Source organism: Salmo salar, chromosome ssa20 (genome assembly GCF_905237065.1).
Source record: "Salmo salar chromosome ssa20, Ssal_v3.1, whole genome shotgun sequence".
NCBI classification, from domain to species: domain Eukaryota; kingdom Metazoa; phylum Chordata; class Actinopteri; order Salmoniformes; family Salmonidae; genus Salmo; species Salmo salar.
The window spans coordinates 46,544,422-46,570,177 of record NC_059461.1 but is presented as its reverse complement, the minus strand read 5'-3'; the positions used below and the strand labels follow the sequence as shown (position 1 = coordinate 46,570,177).

Below are 25,756 nucleotides of genomic sequence, written 5' to 3'. Positions count from 1 at the left end.
GGGCAACTATTGGTAGATGGGTAAAAAAAATACAAAAGCAGACATGGAATATCCTTTGGGGTGGCAGGTAGCCTAGTGGTTTGAGTGTTGGGCCAGTAACTGAAAGGTTGCTAGATCGAAACCACGAGCTGACAAGGTAAAAAATCTGTCATTCTGCCCCTGCACAAGGCCATCATTGTAAATAAGAATTTGTTCTTAGTAATTGATTTGCCAATGTAACAGTGTAGGTTCCGTCCCTCTCTTCGCCCCAACCCGGGCTCGAACCAGGGACCCTTGCACACATCAACAACTGACACCCCACGAAGCATCATTACCCATCGCGCCACAAAAGCCGCGGCCCTTGCAACGCAAGGGGAAACCCTACTTCAAGTCTCAGAGCGAGTGACGTCACTGATTGAAACGCTATTAGCGCTCACCACCGCTAACTAACTAGCCATTTCACATCGGTTACACCTAGTTAAAAAAATATATAGATATATATCCCTTTGAGCATGGTGAAGTTATTCATTACACTTTGGATGATGAATCAATACACCCAGTCATTACAAAGATACAGGTGTCCTTCATAACTCCTAGAGGAAAACCTGGTTCAGTTTGATTTCCACCAGAAACTGGGAGATGAATTCACATTTCAGCAGGACAATAACCTAAAACACAATCCAAATCTACACTGGAGTTGCTTACCAAGAAGACAGTGAATGTTCCTGAGTGGCCGAGTTACAGTTTTGACTTAAATATGCTTGAAAATCTATGGCAAGACCTGAAAATGGTTGTATCAATGATCAACAACCAATTTGACAGAGCTTGAAGAATGTTGAAAAGAGCAAGGGGCAAAGTTGCACAATCCAGGTGTGGAAAGCTCTTAGACTTACCCAGAAAGACTCATAGCTGTAATCGCTGGCATAGGTGATTCTAAGATGTATTGACTCAGGGGGTTGAATACTTATCTAAAGATATATTAGTGTTTCATTTTTCATTCATATTTTTGAAATGTTCGAATTTTTCTTCCACTTTGACATCACAGATTATTTTGTGTAGATCGTTGACAAGAAATGACAATTACATCTATTTTAATCACATTTTGTAACACAAACAAAATGTGGGATAAATCAAGGGGTGTACTTTCTGAAGGCACTGCACATGCAAACAACAGATATCAATATCACTGATAAGCAAAGCAGTGTCAGGCTAAACACCTTACCATAAAGGCTGTCACCATCATCACAACTGTATTCCTCCTGCCGCTCAATGCTCAGTCTCACAATTTATACACCTGCAATAAGCACATGTCACGGCAGATTGTCTGATTCCAGACTTACACTTACACTAAATCGATTCATGTTTAGATTGAGTATTTGGTAGTTTTGGCTTCAAGAGCCAATTCGCCTTTAAACAGAGCATGTGATGTCCTTGGACTACAAGGAGTAACGTTAACATGATATAACCTCTCAGCCTTCTACTTGTCTATCAGACAATATTGACAAAACTTCAATATGAGTTTGGATTGATGCAGAGACCATCAGTGATGTACTGTACATTGCACCATATGTCATGTCCATAGGGGAAATCCCTATGATTACATTCTGCCTTACTGTTTATTCAACAAAGGCAGTGTAATAAACCTAGAAGTGGAATGTCAGAACTAGCCAACCCAGCAACCGTTGGAATCTTTCACCCATAGTAGAACCAGGGCCGGCTCCAGGCATAAGTGATATAAGCGGTCGTTTAGGACCCCCGGCCATTTATTTTATAATATTTTTTTAATGAACTCAGTTGGGGTCTCAACTTACTGTTGAGAGTAAAAATAGTAGAATTCACAAAGGGTAAGTTTGAAATTTAGTTTTGCATTAGCAGGAAATTCGCTTTAAAACTGAACAAATGTCTCTCTGCCCCATGTCAAAATGAGTAGAATTGCAGAAAATGAACTTTAAAACCTTTTCTCTCCACTGTCGAGAGAGGGGGGGGGGGGGTCTGCAACCAATTCTTACTTAGGGCCCCCAAAAGGCTAGAGCGAGCCCTGAGTAGAACTCTCACAGGGTCCCTGTATTCAAACTCCTCTGTAGTAAGCCATCAAAGCCTGGAGGGCTGAGACACACAATCAGACTCTATCTGACTGACTCTGTCTTCTTGAGCCCTGGGTAAAAGCACCCCTCTCTCTCCCTCTCATCTTCTAACGGTTCCTAAATCAAGGGAAACACTTGCTGTCAATATATAACAGAGAGTATGAGGGGCCATCTTCTGCTCATGTATAAGACACACTGTCACACACGATATCAGAGAGAAGTCACACAGCAGTTCTCTGTCGACCAGACTATAGTTAAATCACAGAGACTGGACGTGGACATGGAATCCTTTTCAAAGGCTGATATGTTGTCCAATTTTGCCAAACGAGCTGATCTGTTTGGGCAAAAGACCGATTAGTGGAAAAAGATGAGAATTAGGCTGACTGTGTACACGTAGCTTCATACATGCAGTGTGTATGACTCTTGTGATGACAGCAAGGAAGAACTTTAGCCCAATGGTACATGGTAGAGCTAGTGTGTCCCTTTTCAGTATGGGCTGAGCGATCCAGTAATCAGTGAAATTCATATTGTGTTCAATCGCACCCCCAATGACCCACAGTTTGGATAACCTAGAAATCTAGCGCACCAAGCATCTCAGAGTAGGAATGCTGATCTAGGATCAGTTTAGCCTTTTAGATCATAATGAATAAGATTACATGGGCAGGAGGGACCTGATCCTAGTTCAGCCCTCTTACTCTTAGACGCTTTATAAATACGAGCCCTGTCGTTAAAGAGTGAGGTCGTAGACATGATGATGATGATGATGACCGTGATGACCAATAGCGCCCTCTGCTGTTGAGTTTGACTTACTTCCACCACTAATTGCTGCCCAGGAGAACACAGCGATTGCACTGACAAGCTGTGAGGGAACCAAGCGAGCGAATCAATCCAGATTAACATTTTAAAAATAGACTATCAGACTTTCATTTGATGCAAGTTTCAAACACCCAGACTGATTGTTTTCCTCCACAACATTCACCAGCCCTTAAAGGACTAAACACAACCACATATGTTTAAAAATATATATTTTACATTCAAAATGAGATCAAAATAGATGCCAAATTTCAGATATTGCATTCTGTCTCAGCTGAAGTATTTTATTTCTGGAACAGTTTGTCTGCATTGAAAAACATTGATTAACAAATTGTTGTATTTGGATGCTGTTAATCTTTCCATGGTGAAATACTCTTTTGGACAAAGCTGTCCATCAAACTCTTTTTAGAAATTCATTTACAGTTCCCTGTGGCTGAAGTGCTGTTTGGAGGTGTCTGTCTGGCGTATTGATTCTACAGTCAGTGTCATTAGGCAGCTGTGTCTGGACACCTGTGGGAACCATGGGAGAGGTGGTGAGGCGCCGTGTCAAGCTGAGAAACTAGTGCTGTCTTCTGTGGCTTTGTGTTGCCATGGAAAACCAGCAGAACGTCTCTTTAATGCCTTATCACTCAGCAGCCGGTGACAGAACCCATTTCGAGGGGGGAGAGAGATTCCTTCGGTGCCTCTGTGTGGCTGGGCTGAGCTAAGATGTGTGTGGGAGTGAGCGTGGGTTAGCTGTGAGTGAGTCTTATGCTTCCTCCTTCCATATCTCAACCCTGCTCTTTTCTCATATGGAGAGAGAAGGCAACAGAAAGAGCACCTCAGCCAATGAAACATCACTGACTATGAATGTAACTTTTTCGACTAAAGCAGTATCAAGATTCACTTTAAAGAACATCGCTGACACAACCTGTCCTTTGTTGCTTTGAGATTGTTATGAAAAGCGCTATAGAAATGTAATCAATTATGTAATGTAATCTATTATTATTAATTATTACTATTATTTGTAAGATGATAAGATATTTGACAGCAGTCTAACAGGTGATGCACCTGTTGAAATGTGAGACACAATGAAAATGTTTTTCAGAGGAAAATAATGATATGTATTATATTCAAAGCTGCAACATGAATGGAAACTGGGGAAAGATGAGATTCTGTTCAACCAACCAAACAATCAAGCAAGTCTCCTACTTGTCATGTGATGTGAGTTATTCCTGGCGTTCCCCTACAGAGAAAGCTTTTCACGGAAGACCAGTTTACCATTTGTTTCAGTTTAGTGGTGGGAAGACTTTCCAATTAACAGCTATGCTTATGCTGCATTACGGTTCAGTGAAAAAATAACAGGTTGAGTGAAAAAAAAAAAGTTCTGTCTTGAGATTGCGTTCCCTACGTTACTTTTGGAATCCATTTAACTCTTAAAGGGGAAGTTCAGATTACAATTTTTCCTGGACCATAGACTACTTTCAGGGTGAGTAACCATCTAACATCAAGTTGTAAAATCCTGAACGTTCCCTTTAAAACTAGGGTTGATGCATTCTATGAAACACCATTCAATATCGGGTGATAGATCATGTTCTGTCATAATTTGTTGTCAGCGTGATCATGTTTGCTTGAAGACTCTGCTGTTATTATTGATTCGTTCCATAATCCTAGCTCAATAACCTTGGATACAGTCATTTGTGGGTCAAGCGTTAATGACTGCTTCTACATATAAATTACTCATCTTTTTCAAACACTCATCACCATATCCATGAGTGGGTAAGGATCAGGGTCAAGACTTGTTTTTGTTATGAATTATATATGGTGCTCTGAACAGCTGAAAATGATTTCCTACACAAACATTTGATATGGATTTATTGATTTACAACTGTTATTCTTTTACAATGATTTAATTAAATCTGTTCATGAAGCATGATGATAATCAGGGGTTGGAACCGGTTCAGGGAACAGAACCGAAAACCAGAAAATAACCCAAAAATATGAGGAACAGAATCAGAACTGTGAAAGAAAGTGATCTATACCGTTCTGGAACAGGACAGTTCATTTAAAAGCATGGTGACCGGTTAATAACGTTATTTTACATTCCAGGCATTTTTTTTCAGTCCCATAAAAAAATGCAACAATGTGCCTTTGCAAAGCCCTCACTCCGTCACTCAAAAACTTATTCCAGTGTCTGCCTGCCAGCTGAAAATCTTTGCCAGTGCATCTGCATGTGTAGGCAACCTGCCCCTCTCCCTCCGAAGCTTAGTCTACTGTAGCCTACTGACGTTACAAGCGTGATTCAGAAATTCAGATTTATAATTAGAGAAGAATGGATTCAGTTTTTCGATGCTAGTTACAGATACTATCACGTTTCACATTAGATTTATTAACTACAAAAAGGTATGATGTGTTTTTAATTCTGGTGCCACTCTGCACACACAAGCTTGTTAGAAAGCTAGCTAGCTAGCTCTGGTCCAACTTTAAGCCAACACTCGGAAGTTCAAAGACATTCAAAGTTCCTCCATAGAAACCGCTCCTATGTAGGAATAATGATGTGGCCCTAATTCAGATAATGCATGTCATAATAATGCCCAGCGCTTCAAGTCAAGCCTCCCCCTCCAGCATTTCTCGCTCTCTCCCCACCTGCAAAATTTCAGTTGCATCTCATGCCCCTACACGTGACCGTCCATCGCGCATGTTAACAACTGTAGCCAGCCTAACGGCTGCCTAAGCTGCAAAGGCTAAAACAACTATAGCTTGCCCACTCCATAGCAAGCTGCTCTATCCGCACTAATTGGTGAAGTCATTTAATGTTGAGCTAATGTAAAAAAATATATATATTTCAGAGGTTTATAAAAGAACAGAAATGAAAGTTATATACTTGTAATTTTTTGGGGTAAGAACCGGTTCAGAACTTCATTTTGCAGGTCGGAACAGTGGAATGGAAATAAAAAAAATGATGGTTCTGTTCAGAACGAAACGATTGGAAAATAATTTGGGTTCCAACCCCTGATAATAATACCACCTGATTTAGGTCAATAGTTTAGCAATTTCTCTAAGGATAAAGCTTAACGTGAGTACTACTATCCGCAAATAAACTATAGTACATAGTACTGCATGCTTACTGTGTTGGAAGATCTGATGTGGAGAAAATGGTGACGCTGACCAATATGTGAAAGTGATTCCATTATTCATTATGGTGCACAACACTTAAAAGACTACAAATCTAAATAACAATACATTAATTATCAACTTAAATAGTATGCCTTCCAATAACCAATAAGGGTCTCTACCTCCCTTTTAGCGATATTGTGTACACCAGAAATAATGAAATAGTAATTATACAAGCACCTGAAGCAACATAGAAACAAGCATTCCAGCGGTTGACGTGCGTTCATAATGCATAATTGTACACAAACTTTATATTCGACTCAAATTAGGCCTGTTTAGCATGAGAAAACAATTATTATCAGCCTCACATATCTTCTTCTAGACTAGCACACTACCAGAAGTTTCACAAGTACATGCAGTGAGAGACGCAAATTTGGGTCAAAGACCATCCACGCAGATTGGGCCTGGAAGCAGGAGTGTTAAAGAGTTCACAAATCAGATGACACATCCCAAAATCTGGATAATACACTTCTTTTTTTGTGTTACATAGAAAGTTGCTCCCCTCGAAAAAAAAGGTACAGCCACAGCCATGCCTCTTCTTCTTCTTCTTTTTTTTCTTCTTCTTCTTCTTCTTCCTCTTCTTCTTCTTCTTCCTCTTCTTCTTCTTCTTCTTCTTCTCTTCATCGAGGTCAGAGGCTTCACTGTTCCGGCACAGATGTGTCATCTCTCTCTACTCCCTCTGATCCTCCTGATACTAAAACAGACCGAAGAAGAAGCTGATTTTAGCACTGCAGATGGAATGATGAATTCATTTAGCCATTACTCACTCACACTCCATAATAAAGTGTTGACCCCAAACAGCAGCAAGGCTATAATGACATGCGCAAGATTGAGGCGTCTCACAAAAGGTGGTGATAAGCATAATAGTACTAAAAACATACTGCAACGATTCAATTGGTATTACCGATCCTGGTGAAACACTTCCTATGAATACCCTCCTTATAATGCATTATGCATAGCTCATGTGTTATTAATGAGTTTATAATGCATTATAAAAGACTGTATTCATTGGAAGTGTTACCAATAACCCAAGTGAAAAGCAGAGGCTACTCCAAGAGGGAGAGATTTAGCTGGCCCATGCCTCTACGACAAGGAACATTAATTCTACTGTGTCTCAGAGGTATAAGGCACCTGGTGTTAAAAATAATACTGCTACATAAAGATGCTTGGCAACCAAGATCTGGGTTGGGGGTTGGTGAGAAGGCTTGAATTGGAAAGTTGTTTGTTGGTCTTTCTCAAGGACGGGGCTAAACCCAATTCAAGTACTGTAAAGGTGAAACAACTGGACCTGGAACATACTCTAACCCCTGTCCCATGTTTTCACATACTCAACACAAACTGGACCTGGAACATACTCTAACCCCTGTCCCATGTTTTCACATACTCAACACAAAAATCAACACCAACAAATAGAACAGACACATTAAACACTGTAAACGCCACAAAATGTCCTGTCCCATTTTTTATTAAACAAAGGACGAACCAGGGAAGTGGTGGTTGCCTGTTTGCATAATATGTGCTGTTGCTGTACGATACAATGAATAAGTCAAATGCATTTTGCATTTGGGATGGGTAACACACTAATATAGTATACTCTGCCCCTGGAATCAAAACTTGTGAAATAAGCTGCAATGTACACTTTTTGATTCCTGGAAGTATTCTCGAGGCTTTAAGTCACCCACCAAAAAAACGTACACTTCAGTAGCTGATATGTTTAAACAGAAACTGACAAAAAAATGTACTGGAGCTCAACTATGAAAATACTGTGGCAAACCACTTTCAACATTTATTTGTGCAAACTGTACAGTTTTGCCCTGAATATATTTTCACCACAAAACGTGTTGATTAGATAGAAAGGCATGTCATTCACTTTATATTTGAACACTATCGCAGAATTTCTAGATAAGATTTGCCATGGTTCTGGGCACCGACACCCTATATCACACATCTGAGTTGTGATCAACATTTCTCATTCGAATGCATCCATCAATTTGAAAATATAACTAATGGAGTATTCAGTAATAATCACCTCATAAAGACATTCATTGTAGATTTCAATCAGGCACTGCAGCCTTTATGGAGTGATTAAAGATTTGGATGGAGCGTGTCACATTGCTTACATTGAAATAACTCATTAAGGACCTTTATTAGACCTCGTTAATAATGCATGGCTTTTAAATTGGTTTCAAGCTGTGTTAAATGGTGGACCTTCATGTGTCCCTGAATTATGCATACAATGTATGCATTTGATGTTGAAAACAGATCAATAAATGCATTTAATATTGTTATGGACACAAAATGGTCGTCCTGTTACTTCGCTAATAGTGTGAAAATCAGGATGTACAAGATGTAGGGGATGTCAGGGACACAAGCATCAGATCCATAACTGGTTTATCAGCCAATGTCTAAAGTGAAAGTTACTAGCTGAAAATACACTGCAATAATTTGTGTATAACTGTTATTGATGACATAGGCCTTCACCAGACTAGTCCTGAGGGGGATATCAAGGCTAATACCTGTCTAAACCGGTTTGGGTCTACGTGTGTGTGTGTGTGTGTGTGTGTGTGTGTGTGTGTGTGTGTGTGTGTGTGTGTGTGTGTGTGTGTGTGTGTGTGTGTGTGTGTGTGTGTGTGTGTGTGAGTGAGTGAGTGAGTGAGTGAGTGAGTGAGTGAGTGAGTGAGTGAGTGAGTGAGTGAGTGAGTGAGTGAGTGAGTGAGTGAGTGACTGTGTGTGTGTGTGTGTGTGTGTGTGTGTATGTGTCAGGGGACACTAGTGTCACTGACCTGTGTCCCCCTGGTTTCCGTTGAGGGCCTCACCACTGCTGCTCACTTCCTCATCCTCCTCCTCCCCCTCAGGCTTGTCAGTAGGCTTAATCTTCTTCCTGGTCATGTGACCACGGAAGCCAGCCTGGATCTTGGCAGCTGCCTTGTTGGCCTCGGGGTCATCCAGAGGTATGTCCATGATGTCCTCCTCCTCCTGGGGTTGGCTGCATTCTTCCTATAGGAGGACAAGTATATCTGAGAAATTAGGTGATTTAGAGGGGGCTTGGTTGGGGTAATGTAGCATGAGTAGGGGCCCCAGATTAAGTTTTGCCTAGGAGCCCAAAATGACTAAATCCGCCTGAGGACAACACCAGTGGATATCAGGCTGTCTATGGTTGTCAATGATATTGAAATATCCTCCTCAATTGCATCCTCAGGGTCCTAAAGGGTCCAAGGGCTTAAGTCTAGAAGGCCCTTAAATCACACTGTAACTCTACGGACAGAAGCTCTATCTTCTCTGTTGTTTTTCCTCACACCTATTGCCTTAACTTCTGCCATTGCTAAACTGGAACGGGGTAACTGCTATGTAAACAATGTTCCCAAACTGCTTAACCTGACACGCAACGCTATGCACAGAAAGGAAATACGTTTCTCTGCTTCAAAGTGATCCCCAATTTCAAAAGTTGCCAGTCAGCCAGACTGTCCATCAAGAGTGAGAAGAACATAAAGGGAATTCAACTTTAGATCTCTCAGACTCTCTCTCTCTCTGACACTCTCATAACACAAAGACAGCACCATTGTATACCATGTAGCTTATTACTGGCAGAATACACAAAGCTGGGTTGGTGAGTGGTGGGTGGGAGAGACAAGTCTCCTTATTCACAAGTGGTTACAGAACAGTGACATGGTTGTCAGCAATCATCCAAACACGTCCGCTGCACCCCACCAGTTGCTCATCCCCTCTTAAAAAATGTGGTGCATAGGCAAAACAAAGAAAGCCCACTGCACTGTAAGTAGATGCATTTGAGAGTGTCCTCAGTGAAACCCCTTAGTGTGGGAGTGTGACCACCCACTATTACAGATAGCATTCATTAGTTTTAGGTCTAACGGCTGAGTAGGATGCCAACATTCGCATATCTTACAGCAGCAGAAAGACAGGAGTGTTTTTCATTCCACCGTGAGGTTTCTCTAACGCTTCAAGGGGTTAATCTACAGTATGCTCTAAATGTGTCATCTCAATGAGCTCAAATGACAAAGAAACAAACTCATACTTTTAACAACCTATACTCATTCTGGCTATCAATATCATTCTACAATAGATATTCATAAAGTATTCATTTAAAGCATTTCAACCAATCCATATGCAAATAATATAGGATCAATTTGGCAGAAAGTTGCCTTGTGAAGAAAGCTGAAGCAGGTGCAGTAGACACCTGGTAGATCAGAGCTGGAGTTTTCAGGGCTGATGAAACAAGCAAGCCAAAAGACCATAACAAGGAAACAAATGATTTTCTGACGGTTCCTAAAATATAAAGCTCTTTCAACACATATATAAAAGCCTTCTAATAAATCCATTACCCAATTAGAATGATATAAAAAAAGCTGTAATGCTGTTAAAAAGCTGTAACGAAGGAATAGTTTTGTATAATTACTTGTTAGATATTAGTTCAGTGTATTAAGCAATACAAGTAATTTCAAGCATGTACTCACAATGTGGCAGTCCATGATGAGCAATCTTCGGATGAACTGACCTAAAATGCCTTTTGCCTGTACACTCAGTGTTGACCGAGCAAGATGTATCTCGTGTCTCCACTAGAGACGTCTCGTTCCCACTAACAGACACTCCCTAGTATACGCTTGCATAGAGTGTGTGAGAGAGAGGGTGGGAGAGAGAAAGAGAGAGTGCGAAACAACCCCCTGTAAGCACACAAACCATGTGGTCTATCTTCCCAGTCTCATTAAGGTTGATTACCTGCTGTGCTCCCACAGACCTATTGTACCCCTCACTTCAAAGACTTACCTGACCTCAAAGTACAGTATAGGACAAAGTCATCAACTAAGGGTCTCACACATTGCAAAAATCTTTTAAGTGATAATTATAAGTTATGTCCACTTTAACAGATGGTGTCTGGCCATTTGGCACATGCCACATACTGTACCATTTGGCAGACGCCAAGTAAAGTGTAACCGGAAAACCCAAGAGAAACCACGCACACAATGTACAGACATGTACAGTACATGTAGTACTGGTTTTGTTTCTCAGTTGTACACACTTAGAGGGAGAACTAAAAACCCTTTCCATCGTTCAGATCCCAGCTGCCACCACCGCCCTCGCTCATTGCCTCTGAGACAGGGAGGAGAGCGGCAAACACATCCATTTGTCCGTGTTCCTCTCTTACATGACTGCCTCCCCTGTTTCATCCCATTATGTCAATATATTATCTTTCCAAAATCCACCTGGTCACGCTTTGTTTCAGCTTTGAGTTAAAGGTCTGAAACGTACAATAAATATATTTTCTTACGGTCTGTTCCCCTCACCAGATGTATGTTGGAAATGTACGATTCTGTTTGGTTTGGGTTGTGACGTGTGTGTGTGTGTTTGTGTGATATGCGTGTGTGTGTGACATGTGATGTGTATGTGTGAGTCATTACTAGTCATCTTGTTAATCTATCAAAGCCAATTTAAGGATGAGTACAGTACAGTGACTAAACTGCCCTTTGCCTACAGATAAAGATCAGTCATAATGTCCCTGGGAATAAAGAAGAGCAAAAAAAGTGGACAAAGTCACTCGACAAGACATGTGGTATAGGTCAGAGTAGATGGCCTACATTTAAAGGTGAGAAATAGAGAAGGGATGGATATGCTGCAGATATGCTGCAGAAGTTAAGTTGCAAAATACAGTGATCCAGTGAATACAAACTAACCGGTCTCCCTTTTCTCAGTTTATTTTCCACAAGCCATATGCACAAATTCGCATTGTCTAGCAAACTATCTACTGGTAGTTCATCATGTGCATCTCCATCTTCCAGACCTTCCCTGATAAGACTAAGAGGGGGAAAGGATGGTGCAAGTTTCCATGGTAACATCCCTCTAAATCCTACTCTCCCTACCTCCCAGCCTAAGACCACATCGGCTCAAAGATATCAAATGGGTTATTGGTGACAACCCACTCAGAACACATAGGTTGAATCCACGTTGTTTCCATGTCATTTCAATGAAATGTCATTGAAACAAATTGGAATAGACGTTGAATTGACGTCTGTGCCAAGTGGGAATAGTCTAAATCATGCAATTCACATTCTCAGAAATTCACACGCTCAGAAATCTTGTTTAGGGCTCATTGATCATTTAGACTGGAATAACCAAGAACAAACAGAACATGGCACTGAAAATTCAGATCCAATATATTAGGCTATGCACAAACAAACACACGCACTAGGGTTGGACGATGTCAAACCACCGTTGGTCTATAGAAAGAAATCTCATGCTATAACTGGACGAATCATGACAAAAGATGTTGTTGAAAGTCTGGGTTGAGGCTAAGTGCATGCAAATCTTTTCTAATATTCCTTTCTGGTGAAGCTTCAGCAAGGAACGGGTTTGTGTGTGTGTCTGTGTGGCGCCCACATGACTGAGCAAAGTGACAGCTGCAACTGATGAGGAATGGGCTGTCTTCCTGTTAGGTTATAAATCATGAGCTGGATAGAAGCAAAGTCTACATTCTTCAGAACTGGATAATAATTGTTTTATTTGGCTCATCCTCCTCTCTTAATATTGTTTGTTCAATCTGTCATAAAGCTGTGACTGAGAATAGTCTATGTCTAGGCCTACAGACTCCCACTTTCATTCTTGTTCTTTCTGAAAGTGGCAACTTTAGGACAACACCTTCTTAGGCTATTATAATATTTGGAAAATAATAAGCTACTGTTCATAATTTTAACTGTCATAAAGCTTTTATGATCAGCCTAGTAGGAGGATACTTTAGTGGCAATTTGGTTTTCAACCTCGCATGATGGGATTTGTCCACACCGCAAGGATCATTTATTTCTTAATAAGCTTAAACTTGATTAAACTTGCCATTAGATGTTTCTATAGGCTAATGATATTGTTTGTTCTCTCTCATTATTAGTCGCCTGGGTACCTTATGTTTTTTTTAGATGGAACTCCGTTAGATTAATTCATTGTTTGATCTGGAGAAAGCCAAACATGCAACAATGATGAAAGCGTAGCCTAGCCCAAATTCATACTCATAGCCTATCAAATGGAAAGAGAAAGGAATATAGCCTGTTTTAAAAAAAAAGCTAGACACAAGATAGTTAAGGCATGTCCGTGATATACACAGAGTGTACAAACATTAGGAACACCTACTCTTTCCAGGACATCAGCTTGGTCTCCTACACGACGTAAGATAATACATGTAAATCAGGGTAACTCAAATTAGTATGATATGTTACATTTGGTATGGTTACATAAGACAGATGGTTACTTAAGGCAAAAACGAAAGTAGGGTGGTTGGTCGGGGTGGATGGTATAAGGCGAACGTCTAGCAACCCAAAGTTGCGGGTTCGAATCTGATCACAGACAGCTTTAGCATTTTAGCTAATTAACAGCTTTTCAACTACTTACTACTTTTTAGCTACTTTGCAACTACTTAGCATGTTAGCTAACCCTTCCCCTAACCGTAACCCTTTTAGCAAACCTTTCCCCTAACCCTAACCCTAATCTTAACCCTTTAACCTACCTCCTAAACTTAAACTTAACCCTAACCTTAACCTCTAACCCCTAGCCTAGCTAACGTTAGCCATATTGTACGTTTTGCAAAACATATCATACGAAATGGGTGATAGACATCCTAAATACATAGCAAACGAAATGTAACATATCATACTAAATGGAGTGTCTCGGACTTATGTACAGAATAAAATGAAATGCTCTGAGACCAGGTTGATGACATAGACTGACCAGGTGAACCCAGGTGAAAGTTATGATCTCTTATAGATGTCACTTGGTGTATGGTAGTAGGTGCCAGGCGCACCGGTTTGAGTATGTCAAGAACCGCTGGGTTTTTCACACTTAACAGTTTCCCGTGTGTATCAAGAATGGTCCAGCGCCCAAAGGACATTCAGCCAACTTGACACAACTGTGGGAAGCATTGGAGTCAACATCCCTGTGGAATGCTTTTGACACCTTGTTGAGTCCATGCCCCAACACATGGAGGCTGTTCTGAGGGCAAAAGGGGGTGCAAAAAAGACTGCTACTTGAAATGTGTCTGCTTAAGGTGAATGGATGACATTCAATGTCCCTACATGTCATCATGAGGAAGCGGAACTATTTTTGGGGCATTTTCAATCACCTCTCACTGGAGACCCCGTGTGGAGAGGTACAGAGCGATGTTGTTGATCAGAGATGTCCTTGAAGGGTTCATTTTTAATACAGCTACTTGGGACAGGAATGGGAGCAGTCTGCAAAGGACACATTTCATTAGAGTCTCTGAACCAGGTGAATAGTCTGCATAAGCTGCTACTGCTAGCATACTGCCTGCCTATACTGTCTGTTAGGGAAGATGTTTCCATTAAAAGTGTGGTTACACTGCAGACCAAACTTACGTACACTGTATAACCAAAGTGGTATATTATACAACAACAAAATTTCTGCTTGTGTCACGCTCGTCGGAAAGGACAGACCAAGGCGCAGCGTGATTGGAGTTCCACATCTTTATTTTAGTGAAACTTAAACAAACCAAGAAACAGACAATGACCGTGAAGTACCGATGTGCTACATCCACTCACTCAAAACAATATCCCACAAAACACAGGTGGGAAAAAGACTACCTAAATATGATCCCCAATTAGAGGCAACGATTACCAGCTGCCTCTAATTGGGAACCATACAACTCACCAACATAGAAATACAATGACTAGAACACCCCCCTAGTCACGCTCTGACCTAAACACCATGGAGAACCAAGGGCTTTCTATGGTCAGGGCGTGACAGCTTGCTACATGGATTTTCCCAACGACAATCTAGCTGTTATGACCAATCCAAACTGACCTGTGTCAATATATAAAACCTGCAATGGATAAATGAAATACTGAATGACAGTGGGTAAATGACTGTACTATACATAAAAATTCCCCCCAAAAATCAACAAAACATTTAACTTTACCTGGTCATAAGTCTTGTCCACGCTGTCCTTTATTTGTCCTTCTGGCATGTGCTCTGGGTTGTCATCAGCTTGGTCTGTATCCTATTTGCCAGGTCCTTTTAGTTCAGTTTCCCTGTACTCCACTGCGTCCTCCTGTTGCTCAGTTGTGTCCCCTGTCTCCTTCTCATCGTCCTCTTGCTGCAGTTCTATAGGTCTAACCTTGTTCTCCTGACCAGCTTCTCCTTGTATCTTTGAAGGACCTTATCAATATGTGTTTAAAATGTATTTTTCATCCATTTCATCATCATTGGTGTGAGGATCATCATTCTCTTGCTTATTTTCTATCTTTGTAGAATCCTGTTGCGATATGTCTTCACTGATTTCCTTCTTATTTAGATCTTTGTTCTCATGATCAGTGTCATCCTCTTGTTTCTGCTCTATTTCAGAGGCCTGCTGATTAGGAGTGCTGACGTTCAACTTACTCAGTTTCTCCTCATCCTCGTTACTTGAATCAGAATTGTAATCTTGTTCCATGTCTATATCAGCAGCCTCCTGCTACATTGCCTTAATCTGAGCATCAGCCTCAGCAGTGACTGACTCTGCTTCCCCTTTGATGTCAGTGTTAGATTCAACAGGGTCTTGAGTATCATCTCCAACAAGGCCTGTTTCTTCCTCAGCATCCTCAGACACAACATCTGGTCGTTTTGATTCACTTTGTGAAACCTCGACAGAACCTTCCTCCTCTGGCTGTTGTTCATACATTTTGACCTCAAGGGTTTTAGGCAGCTCCTCAGTGCTGATCTGAACAAGACTTTCCTCCTTTTGCTCTTTATCATCACCTAAAACACTTCCATTATCTGACAAGATTCTGGAGGCATCATCAATGGAGGGTGCAACTTCATACGTTTCCCCAGTATATGTTGTGGAAACAATTAGATTCTCTATTCCTTCCTCTTCTGGAACACCCCCTGAATTGTCAGTTGTTTCCTGCAGAATAGGGTAAGGGGATTCAGTTTGGGGTGGTGATAATCGTCCACTGAGTTCAACCATGAGCGATATTGAACTCTCCTGAGCATCAGCAAGATCTTTGAAGACTTCACTGTGGCCATCCTCTGCAGTGCCTTGTTCCTCGCACTCTTTTGTCCCTCTCAGTTCTTCAGCACATACAGTGACTTTCGAAAGTATTCACCCCCTTGGCATTTTTCCCATTTCGTTGCCTTACAACCTGAAATTAACCTCTCTAGGGGGTGTGGGACGCTACCATCCCACCTGGCCAACATCCGATGAAATTGCAGAGCACCAAATTCAAATTAAATTACTACAAATATTTAATTTTCATGAAATCACAAGTGTAATACATCAAAATAAAGTTTAACTTGTTGTTAATCCAGCCGCCGTGTCAGATTTCAAACAGGCTTTACGGCGAAAGGAAACCATACAATTATCTGACGACAGCGCTCAGCACACAAAACATTACAAACAGTTACCAGCCAAGTAGTCACGAAAGTCAGAAATAGCAATAAAATGAATCACTTACCTTTGATGATCTTCATATGGTTGCACTCACAACACTCCCAGTTACACAATATATGTTCGCTTTGTTTGATAAAGTCCCTCTTTATATCCAAAAACCTCCATTTTGTTGGCGCGTTTTGTTCAGTAATCCAGTGGCTCAAATGCAGTCACAACAGGCAGACAAAAATTCCAAATAGTACCGGTAAAGTTCGTAGAAACATGTCAAACGATGTTTATAATCAATCCTCAGGTTGTTTTTAGCCTAAATAATCGATAATATTTCAACCGGACAATAGCGCCATCAATATAAAAGAAAAACAAGAAAGGCGCGCTCTCGGTCGTGCGCAGAAAACAGCTCTGGGGACATCCCACTATCCACTCACTCAAAGTTGTCATTCTCCCTCATTTTTCAGAATAAAAGCCTGAAACAATGTCTAAAGACTGTTAACAACTAGTGGAAGCCATAGGGAACGGAATCTGGGTCCTATCCCTTTAAATGGTGGATAGGCTTTCATTGGAAAAACAGCCATTTCAAAATAATGGCACTTCCTGGATGGATTTTCCTCAGGTTTTCGCCTGCCATTTCAGTTCTGTTATACTCACAGACATTATTTTAACAGTTTTAGAAACTTTGGAGTGTTTTCTATCATGTTTTCAGATCTACTAATTATATGTATATCCTAGCGTCTGGGCCTGAGTAGCAGGCAGTTTACTTTGGGCACGCTTTTCATCCAGAGGTGAAAATAGTGCCCCCTACCCTAGTGAGGTTAAAATCTATTTTTTGGGGTTTGTATCATTTGATTTAAACAACATGTTGACTTACACAACATGCCTACCACTTTGAAGACGCAAAATATTTTTTATTGTGAAAAAAACAAGAAATAACAAGAAATAAGACAAAACCTGAAAACTTGAGCGTGCATAACTATTCACCCCCCTCAAAGTCAATATTTTGTAGAGCCACCTTTTGCAGCAATTACAGCTGCAAGTCTCTTGGGGTATGTCTCTATAAGCTTGGCACATCTAGACACTAGAATTTTCCCCCATTCTTCAAGGCAAAACTGCTCCAGCTCCTTCAAGATGGATGGGTTCCGCTGCTGTACAGCAATCTTTAAGTCATACCACAGATTCTCAATCGGATTGAGGTCTGGGCTTTGACTAGGCCATTCCAAAACATTTAAATGTTTCCCCTTAAACCACTCGAGTGTTGCTTTAGCAGTATGCTTAGGGTCATTGTCCTGCTGGAAGGTGAACCTCCGTCCCAGTCTCAAATCTCTGGAAGACTGAAACAGGTTTCCATCAAGAAATCCCCTGTATTTACCGCCAACCATCATTCCTTCAATTCTGACCAGTTTCCCAGTCCCTGCCAATGAAAACATCCCCAGAGCATGATGCTGCCACCACCATGCTTCACTGTGGGGATGGTGTTCTCGGGGCGATGAGAGGTGTTGGTTTGCACCAGACATAGCGTTATTTGTTTATGGACAAAAATCTAAATTTAGTCTCATCTGACCAGAGACTCCCACATGCCTTTTGGCGAACACAATGTTTGCTAATTTTTCCTTTAATAAGCAATGGCTTTTTTCTGGCCACTCTTCCGTAAAGCCCAGCTCTGTGGAGTGTACAGCTTAAAGTGGTCCTATGGACAGATACTCCAATCTCCGCTGTGGAGCTTTGCAGCTCCTTCAGGGTTATCTTTGGTCTCTTTGTTGCCTCTCTGATTAATGCCCTCCTTGCGTGGTCCGTGAGTTTTGGTGTGCGGCCCTCTCTTGGCAGGTTTGTTGTGAGGCCATATTCTTTCCATTTGGAAAGAATGGATTTAATGGTGCTCCGTGGGATGTTCAAAGTTTCAGATATTTTTTTTATAACCCAACCCTGATCTGTACTTCTCCACAACTTTGTCCCTGACCTGTTTGGAGAGCTCCCTGGTCTTCATGTTGCCGCTTGCTTGGTGGTGCCCCTTGCTTAGGGGTGTTGCAGACTCTGGGGTCTTTCAGAACATGTGTATATATACTGAGATCATATGACAGATCATGTGACACTTAGATTGCACACAGGTGGTCTTTATTTAACTAATTATGTGACTTCTGAAAGTAATTGGTTGCACCAGATCTAATTTAGGGGCTTCATAGCAAGTAATTTTTTTCATTTCACTTCACCAATTTGAACTATTTTGTGTATGTCCATTACATGAAATCCAAATAAAAATCCATTTAAATTACAGGTTGTAATGCAACAAAATAGAAAAAATGCCAAGGGGGATGAAAACTTTTGCAAGGCACTGTACATCTACATTGGAACGTTCAGTGAATGAGACTTCCTGAGTAAGTTCAAATTCACTACTGTGGTTCTCTTTTTTTGAGCTTCCAAGCATTGCACCATCACCAGGGCTGATTTCCTCATAAGTTTGTTCTTCTCCCTCTTCAGTCTTTCTCAGTTCTTCAGCACTTACATCGACATTTGAAAGTCCACCGAGTGAAACCTCCTCACTGGGCTCAAATTTGTCAATTTACAGATAAAATCAGATTTGCATACCACTTTGTCAGCTCTTTTGTCTCTTTCTTTACTTCCTCTTTCTTACTGTTCTTCAGTGTCTGCATCCATATCTGTGAGTTTATTGTCTGACACCTCTGAGGAGGGATCTATTTGCATCGAAATTACATCTTTATCTGTGACATTGTCCATTTAGTCTTTTCCTTGACTTTCAGTTCCCTGCACATCTTCAGAGACATCAAGGTTTGAGTTTGTGAGAGATGGAATCCCAACTGGCTCAATATTACCAGTTACATCTTTTGTTTGAGATTCAGTCAGCTCACCCTTTGTTTTCCCTGAGAATTCATAAATAATGATACAAATTATGGGTATAATAAAATAAGTATTCAAATGTACTGAATGTCAATGTTCTCTCTAATAATCTCCCTCTCGGTCCTTATACATCCTGACTACTTTGACAATGGTCTCGTCATCATCTTCTGACTCAGGCTGGTGTCTTACTGCGGATGTGCACATTGTGGCTCCCTGACTCATTTAGTAGAATATCAGGGTGCTTGCCTATCTCATAAAAACCCAAACCTTTTCCAGACTTTTCCCAAAGCTAATGAATGTACCTCTACCTTTCTCATTTGCAGAAAATACTGTGGGTAGGTGACTTATGTAGTTCTTGGGAGTGATGATTTAATGTCAGTCTTTTCCTTTCTGGAATTGAGAGGCTTATTTTAGGCCTATGATATGTGTCGTTCCACCAATTTGGTGCCTTTTGGAGAAGTGTAACTTGGCCCCCCCCCAAAAAATGTTGATTTCACCTAAATGTAACATTCTGTCATAAAGAGAACATATTCAATATCATAACAAACATGTTTTCCCATCTCAAGAGTTTAAATAAAAAAATGACTATAGTAAGTGCCAATTAAGTGCCAAAAGAAGTAACAGGGTTGACCATAACAGGGTTGACGATTTCATCTTAAATCAGATGAAATCCCCTTGCGACAGGGGGAAAGAAACTTGTGTGCAACAGCGACTAGCAATTGAATGCAAGCTTTACAAAAACATTTTAAATTTCAAAACATTTCTTGCCTGTTGATCTGTGGGTAACAGGGTTGACGTGTTATGCTCGACCCGCTCAGTTTTGAACCACAAAACACCACAAAACGCCCCCAAAAAGTAGAACCAGCACACCTGCTTTTGCACTATGATTACACTCATGTTTAATGTTTCTTTCAAAAATATATTTTAAAAGGAATGATTTCACCAAGAGTTCAGTTCACATAACAGGGTTGACCTTAAAAGTAGGGACAGACGTAAACAAATCATTAATCACATGAAATAAATAATAATCTTCAGAAATGACTGTCAAAGCAACACAATAACCTGGGATTTACAACGATGGTGAAAACTTGGTAACATTTTGGGGTTAAAACTTCCTATAAGTGACACAGGGTTGACACAGAGTTTTCAAAGTGCTGAATTTTGCCTCTTTAGCAAGGATTTATTCATATAAAAAAAAACAGATTTATTGAATTCTCCACGTGTTCTATATTAAAGGGAACTTAATTTAATACTGTATAACAGGCTTTTAAAATTAAATATTGGTGCACAATTTCTAGTTCTACTTTCTACTTTTGTGTGTCTTTGCTAACCAAAAGCAACGTATGAACCTGTTCATTCATCATGAAAAACAAATGTCACTATGGCAAATACACTGGAATAATCATTCATAATGAGCAATAAAACAACACGGCAATTGAGCCACATTTATTTGGTCTCTCTTGTCCTTTTCTTTCAATTAAATAGGTGGAGAAAAAAAGCGGTCTGATGCTGTTTTGTCAACTTTATCCCGGCAAGTACTAACTAATGTTGTGAGATTAACGTTAGCTAACGTTCTGAAGTGTAACATTGGATGCAATGCTAGCAAGAGGCTGCTGCATGGAGAAATAAAGATATCATTGAACATGACATTACCTTTAGCTAATGTTTTTGGCCTCAAACAGTTTCGCAAAACGTTTGTTTTGCATCAGCAACAGTTGATGCCAGAGTGTTGGTGCTTGTTGCTAGGAAACAAGGCTCTGACTACGGCGACGAAAGAGGTTCAAACTGAGTGAGATAACAAATGACACATGAAACCACATCATGACACAAAAGTATGACTTTATTGGATGATACTCACAGTTAATTGTTTTATAAAGTTATAGAAACAACTTGCTACAGTTAAAAACATGCAAACAAAACAGCCAAGGATTAATAATATGAGTACAGTGACAGTCATTTCTCACTTGCTCTCTCTTATTCCCTCTTTTATCATCTCCAGCCCCACAGATTAAGAGTAGGTGATGACAGCGTACTCAGAGTTTGTGCTCATCTTCCTGGAGACCTCTCGGGGCTGGACATGCAGTCTATCAGCTGAGCGGGAGGCCTGCAGGTGGGACCTAGCTTCAGGGCCTGCCTCTTCTCTCCACCTCTGCATGGGGGACATGAAACGCACAGGATTCCATTTCAGGTGAGATTCAAATAAAGTCTCAACCTGTGACTGTGGCTGCATTAGCCAATAATAGCCATTACACAACCTCCACTGACGTATTACGTTGAATATGGTGAATGTCAGTAATATGGTCACATATGGTGACGTATGGTGGTGTTGACGTAAAATAATGCGGTGTGGTGTTGTAGAAGTTATAATAATAATAATAATAATAGATAATACATTTTATTTGTAGAGCGCTTTCCATTTCACACAGAACTCACAAAGCCATAGTTTCAAATCCTCACCTCTCTATGGTCCCCCGGTGCTAGGTAGGAGATCTGTGTGAGTTCAGGTGTGCTGGCCCCTCGCATAGTAATCATGATGTCAGCATAAGGAACCTCATGATCACTCTGGCAATCTGGGTCAAAACAGGAAATGCAATGTTTTGTACAGTAGATTTTCTTAGAATACACCCAGCTTGGCAACTGAAATGAATGGTACATTCCATTAGCTTACCAGCTGGAGTTATTCTCAGTGCCACCCTCTCACAATTAGTTAAGCATGCACCTATAAGATAAGTAAGTATCTTATATTATATTAAGTAACCTATTAGAATTATGACATTGAGTGATCTGGTTGTTTCAGAAATTTCGTATTATTAAACAAATATTTACCTGTTGTCAGCCTTCCAACACTAGATCCTTCTCTTGATGTTGTGCTGATAAAAGACCAATGAACAAATTCCACATAGGAAGTCCACATAATAATTGGCAATGAAAAGTGTGTTAAAATGCCTTAGCAAACATGCCACATTGTATGAAGAAAACATACCCTGTACAGATAACAGCAGGTTTTCCTGAAATACACAAGAAATCGCATTAATTAAATATACTGTAGTTATTAATGAATAACAACTTTGGAAAGTAGTAATCATATTTTACGACATTCAGATTCAGAAACTGGGCGTTCATAATTGGATTTACAATGTGTATACGCACCTTTGCAATATCGATTGCGGCTCATACATAAGTAGACAGCCACGGCTGTCAACACAGCAGCCACAATAACTGTCACTGTTGCCAACACTTTGACAACTGGGAATTCCTCTGTATTGAAGACAGCACAGAGACAATATTATTATTGAATCTCAGTTTGCAACTCATTCGTCATTGCCTCAAACAGGGGGTTACTTTTGTTGTTTGCAATACATTTAAACATGTTTCACAATTTCTTTTTAAGGAGTAGAATAGCAGCATTTTGTCTCACCATTATCTATTATTGAGTCTTCGTGGTTACTCAACGCTGTCACCGATACATCTAAAACACAGAAAATGGTAGACATCAGGATCAAGTAAGCTAGTGAAATTTGATGGGTATATATTATTTTGTGCCTATGTCATTCAACAGCCTCAGAGCAATTCAATTAGACTATTACAGAAAATGAGATTTAGGTTGAGTCTCAAATGGCACCCTATTCCCTATATAGTGAACTTCTTTTGACCAGAGCCTAAGTAGCAGATTCTCCAGTGAGACTTACCAGTAGTGACCGTTGTGGCCGGGGCACTACGTCGACCTGGCAAAAGAAAATACAATATAATTTAAAACAATTATCCAGTAATTACTGATGTATAAATGTATTCACTTTTTAACAGAATTAAGATAATTCATTTGAACACAATTTGTTTTTAGAGGTAAAATGCACATGCTGTAAGAACTACAGTGTACAGTAGGTCATTTCAACTAGTTTTTGCCTACCTTGTGCCTGCAGTGATACCAAAACCTCTATCTTGCGTGAGAAATGTTTGCTTTCGTGATCTTCAGAAAAGCAGGTATAGTTGTACCGAAAATCTTCCGTGGACAGATGTGGAAAATACAATGGTAGTGTGCAGAGGTCACCATTCTTTGTGACATTTTTTGTTTCCCTTGGCCTAGGACAATGAGGACAGTCTGAGACTTTGATCCAGTGGCCACGGACAAATCCAGATGAGCAGTTGTAGGTGCAGTTCAATACTAGAGGTTCTCCAACTACTGCATAGATGACTTCATGCTGTTTCTCCAGGTCGATACAGGTTACTGAATCTGTAATGAAAAAGGCATAAATTGAGGCAACGATTCTTCAGTCAGTAGGCCTTGGATATAAATATATAGCTTGAGGACATTTGATTATCATCCTTGTACCAGAAACCGAAAACACATAAAGTAAAAAGTAGAGGAATTTATTTTACCTTGGTTTCCCAAAAGAAGCAGCAATGGCAAATGGGCTAAAATTAGCATCCTGTCCAAATTTGTCCAGATCCCCTATGTTTCAACTATATGAATAGGTTAGCTCTCGGAATTTGCTTGATTAAAAAATACACTTGCACCACTGGTGTCACATTGGGTTGTGCCATCATATTGCAGCATGCACCAGGTAGAAGGTACAGGAAGTGGTGTTCAACAGGATGCCTGATAAAAGTGTTCTTAACTTTCCATTCAAACATCTGCTTTTGTAGATTTGGGTAATGGAAAGATCCATAGGAAACATGAAACAAAATGGCATTTCAATATGCATACTGAAATGCAATTGCATTCGTGTGGTGTTTGAGTATACCCATGTTTTTTAAATTTATTTTAATGGTAATTCATTGCTAGAGATCTTTTACAACTTTTTCTTGGAGTAAAGTACTTATTAATGTAATGTTAATGTATACATTCCACATTATATCCAATTACAATTTTGTTTGGACACTTTATGTACTGTATGTAGCTGTCAACACAGATAATTAAATGTAAAGTACATGTACAAAATGGTTAAATATCTAAAGTATTTTTGTGAGCTTTAATACCACCTAAAATATGACAAAACTAGACAATTTTTTAAAAATCTTTAATGTAGCCCTGTAGTACTGTGACTTACAATGTCTACTTCTTGATACTAACAAACAATAGTAGGCTTTGTGTTAACGCCTGCATTGCACAACTGCAGCTATAGATTTGCACAGCAATTCACCCTCTGCTGAGGAGTGAGAGACAAACAGGAAACATCCTACATTCATTTACCACAAGAAAAAGAAGAATGCTTCATGTAACAAAAATGTTGAATAATTATATTTTGTCAGTCTAACGTTGTCGTCTTCTGACTTAATGTTTGGTACTTTGCACATATTGTAAGTTATACAGTATACTGTAAACCTATGAGTGGTATTTAGGGTTGTTCTGTTGTACACAAACTCAACTCAAATCACCTATCAAAGGTACACCAGCATTATATCAAAAAGATCAAACCCATGCATACAGTATTTTAACAGTGTTTTATTGAGTGTGTCAGGGACAAAATACAAAAACTCTAGACACACTACATTTGCTGCTGCATTAGGCTGATAGTAACACTCAAATGTCTGTTTACATTTTCAGCCCACAACTGAATCGATCCTTTCATTTAAGTGTTGCTGTGTAGGTTGTATTTTGGCTGTCTGTTTGTTTGTGCTGTTGGAAAGTAGGGATAGTGAAAACAAGGCTTTTCGAAAGCACCATAACAAATGAAACATTGTGCCCAAGTCGCCCGGCTTGGTGCATCAACTATTGATAAACCTATTGCAGTTTTGTCACTGCATTTGTTCCAAAGCCTGGTGAGGAAGAGGGTGATTGCATGTCTGATTCTGACCTGCATTAATAAACAGTAATTCATTACGCACTTTTTCACCTCACCTTTACACTTAAGCTGTGGTTGATTTTTAGGAACGTCCTGGGTGTGTAGGTTACCGAGGTGTCACGGATGATATTCCACACTGTGAGAGGTGTTGCATAATATCAGAAAGAAACCTGTGCATACAGAACTTCATTTGATTGAGTATTGGCATCAACTTTCTTGAAACGGCTTTTTAGTTTTCATATACTGTCATCAGGAATCCTTGATTCCCTCCTCAAGAAGAATCGGTCCAGATCGAAAAAGAGGCCTTGACTGGCATAGCTTTCTAGATGCATTGCATTCACTTTGAAAGTGCAAGGTAACAGGAGAGCACATTGAATACCATTATATGACTGACCAGGAGGCTTCTTGGAATCAGGTTGCATCATGGTTCACATTTCACTTTCAATGACTGAGGTCTCAGTTTCATCCTTTGGATCAAACGGCCTCATACTCTTTGACTACACTGGGCAAACAGAGATACAGGTTAACGGGATAATGTGGAATTTATTTGACATTTTCTAAGAATGTATAAGTGGTATAGTGTTGGGTCTCTTCTGTTCGGTCTCTCAGCATTATGGATCAATCCTCTACTGAAACAACCTGCCCTTGCTTCAGGTATTTTCTCAAGTTGTTTTATATATTGTAGTACTTTACATGTAATACTTGTGTTCACTAAA

At 40.1% G+C, this 25,756-nt stretch overlaps 2 protein-coding genes across 3 annotated transcripts; both read right to left on the bottom strand.

The window, feature by feature from the left end:
- Positions 1-4,713: 4,713 nt before the first annotated feature.
- Positions 4,714-10,790, bottom strand: nrgnb (neurogranin (protein kinase C substrate, RC3) b). The gene is made up of 3 exons (XM_045703457.1): positions 10,502-10,790; positions 8,813-9,026; positions 4,714-6,723 (listed from the first exon to the last, which is right to left on the bottom strand). The coding sequence occupies exons 1-3, from the start codon at positions 10,514-10,516 to the stop codon at positions 6,668-6,670; spliced, it is 285 nt and encodes a 94-aa protein (XP_045559413.1). The 5' UTR covers positions 10,517-10,790; the 3' UTR covers positions 4,714-6,667.
- A 10,286-nt stretch (positions 10,791-21,076) lies between these two features.
- LOC106612424 (uncharacterized) lies at positions 21,077-23,832 on the bottom strand. Of its 2 annotated transcripts, XM_045703455.1 has the most exons (10): positions 23,635-23,832; positions 23,165-23,488; positions 22,947-22,982; positions 22,676-22,726; positions 22,408-22,515; positions 22,241-22,265; positions 22,084-22,127; positions 21,926-21,976; positions 21,715-21,827; positions 21,077-21,406 (listed from the first exon to the last, which is right to left on the bottom strand). In XM_045703455.1, the coding sequence occupies exons 1-10, from the start codon at positions 23,681-23,683 to the stop codon at positions 21,266-21,268; spliced, it is 942 nt and encodes a 313-aa protein (XP_045559411.1). In that variant the 5' UTR covers positions 23,684-23,832; the 3' UTR covers positions 21,077-21,265. The 2 variants fall into 2 exon arrangements, with proteins under 2 accessions (XP_045559411.1, XP_045559412.1); XM_045703456.1 differs by lacking the exon at positions 21,926-21,976 and having other exon boundaries at positions 23,635-23,819.
- Between the last annotated feature and the right edge of the window lie 1,924 nt (positions 23,833-25,756).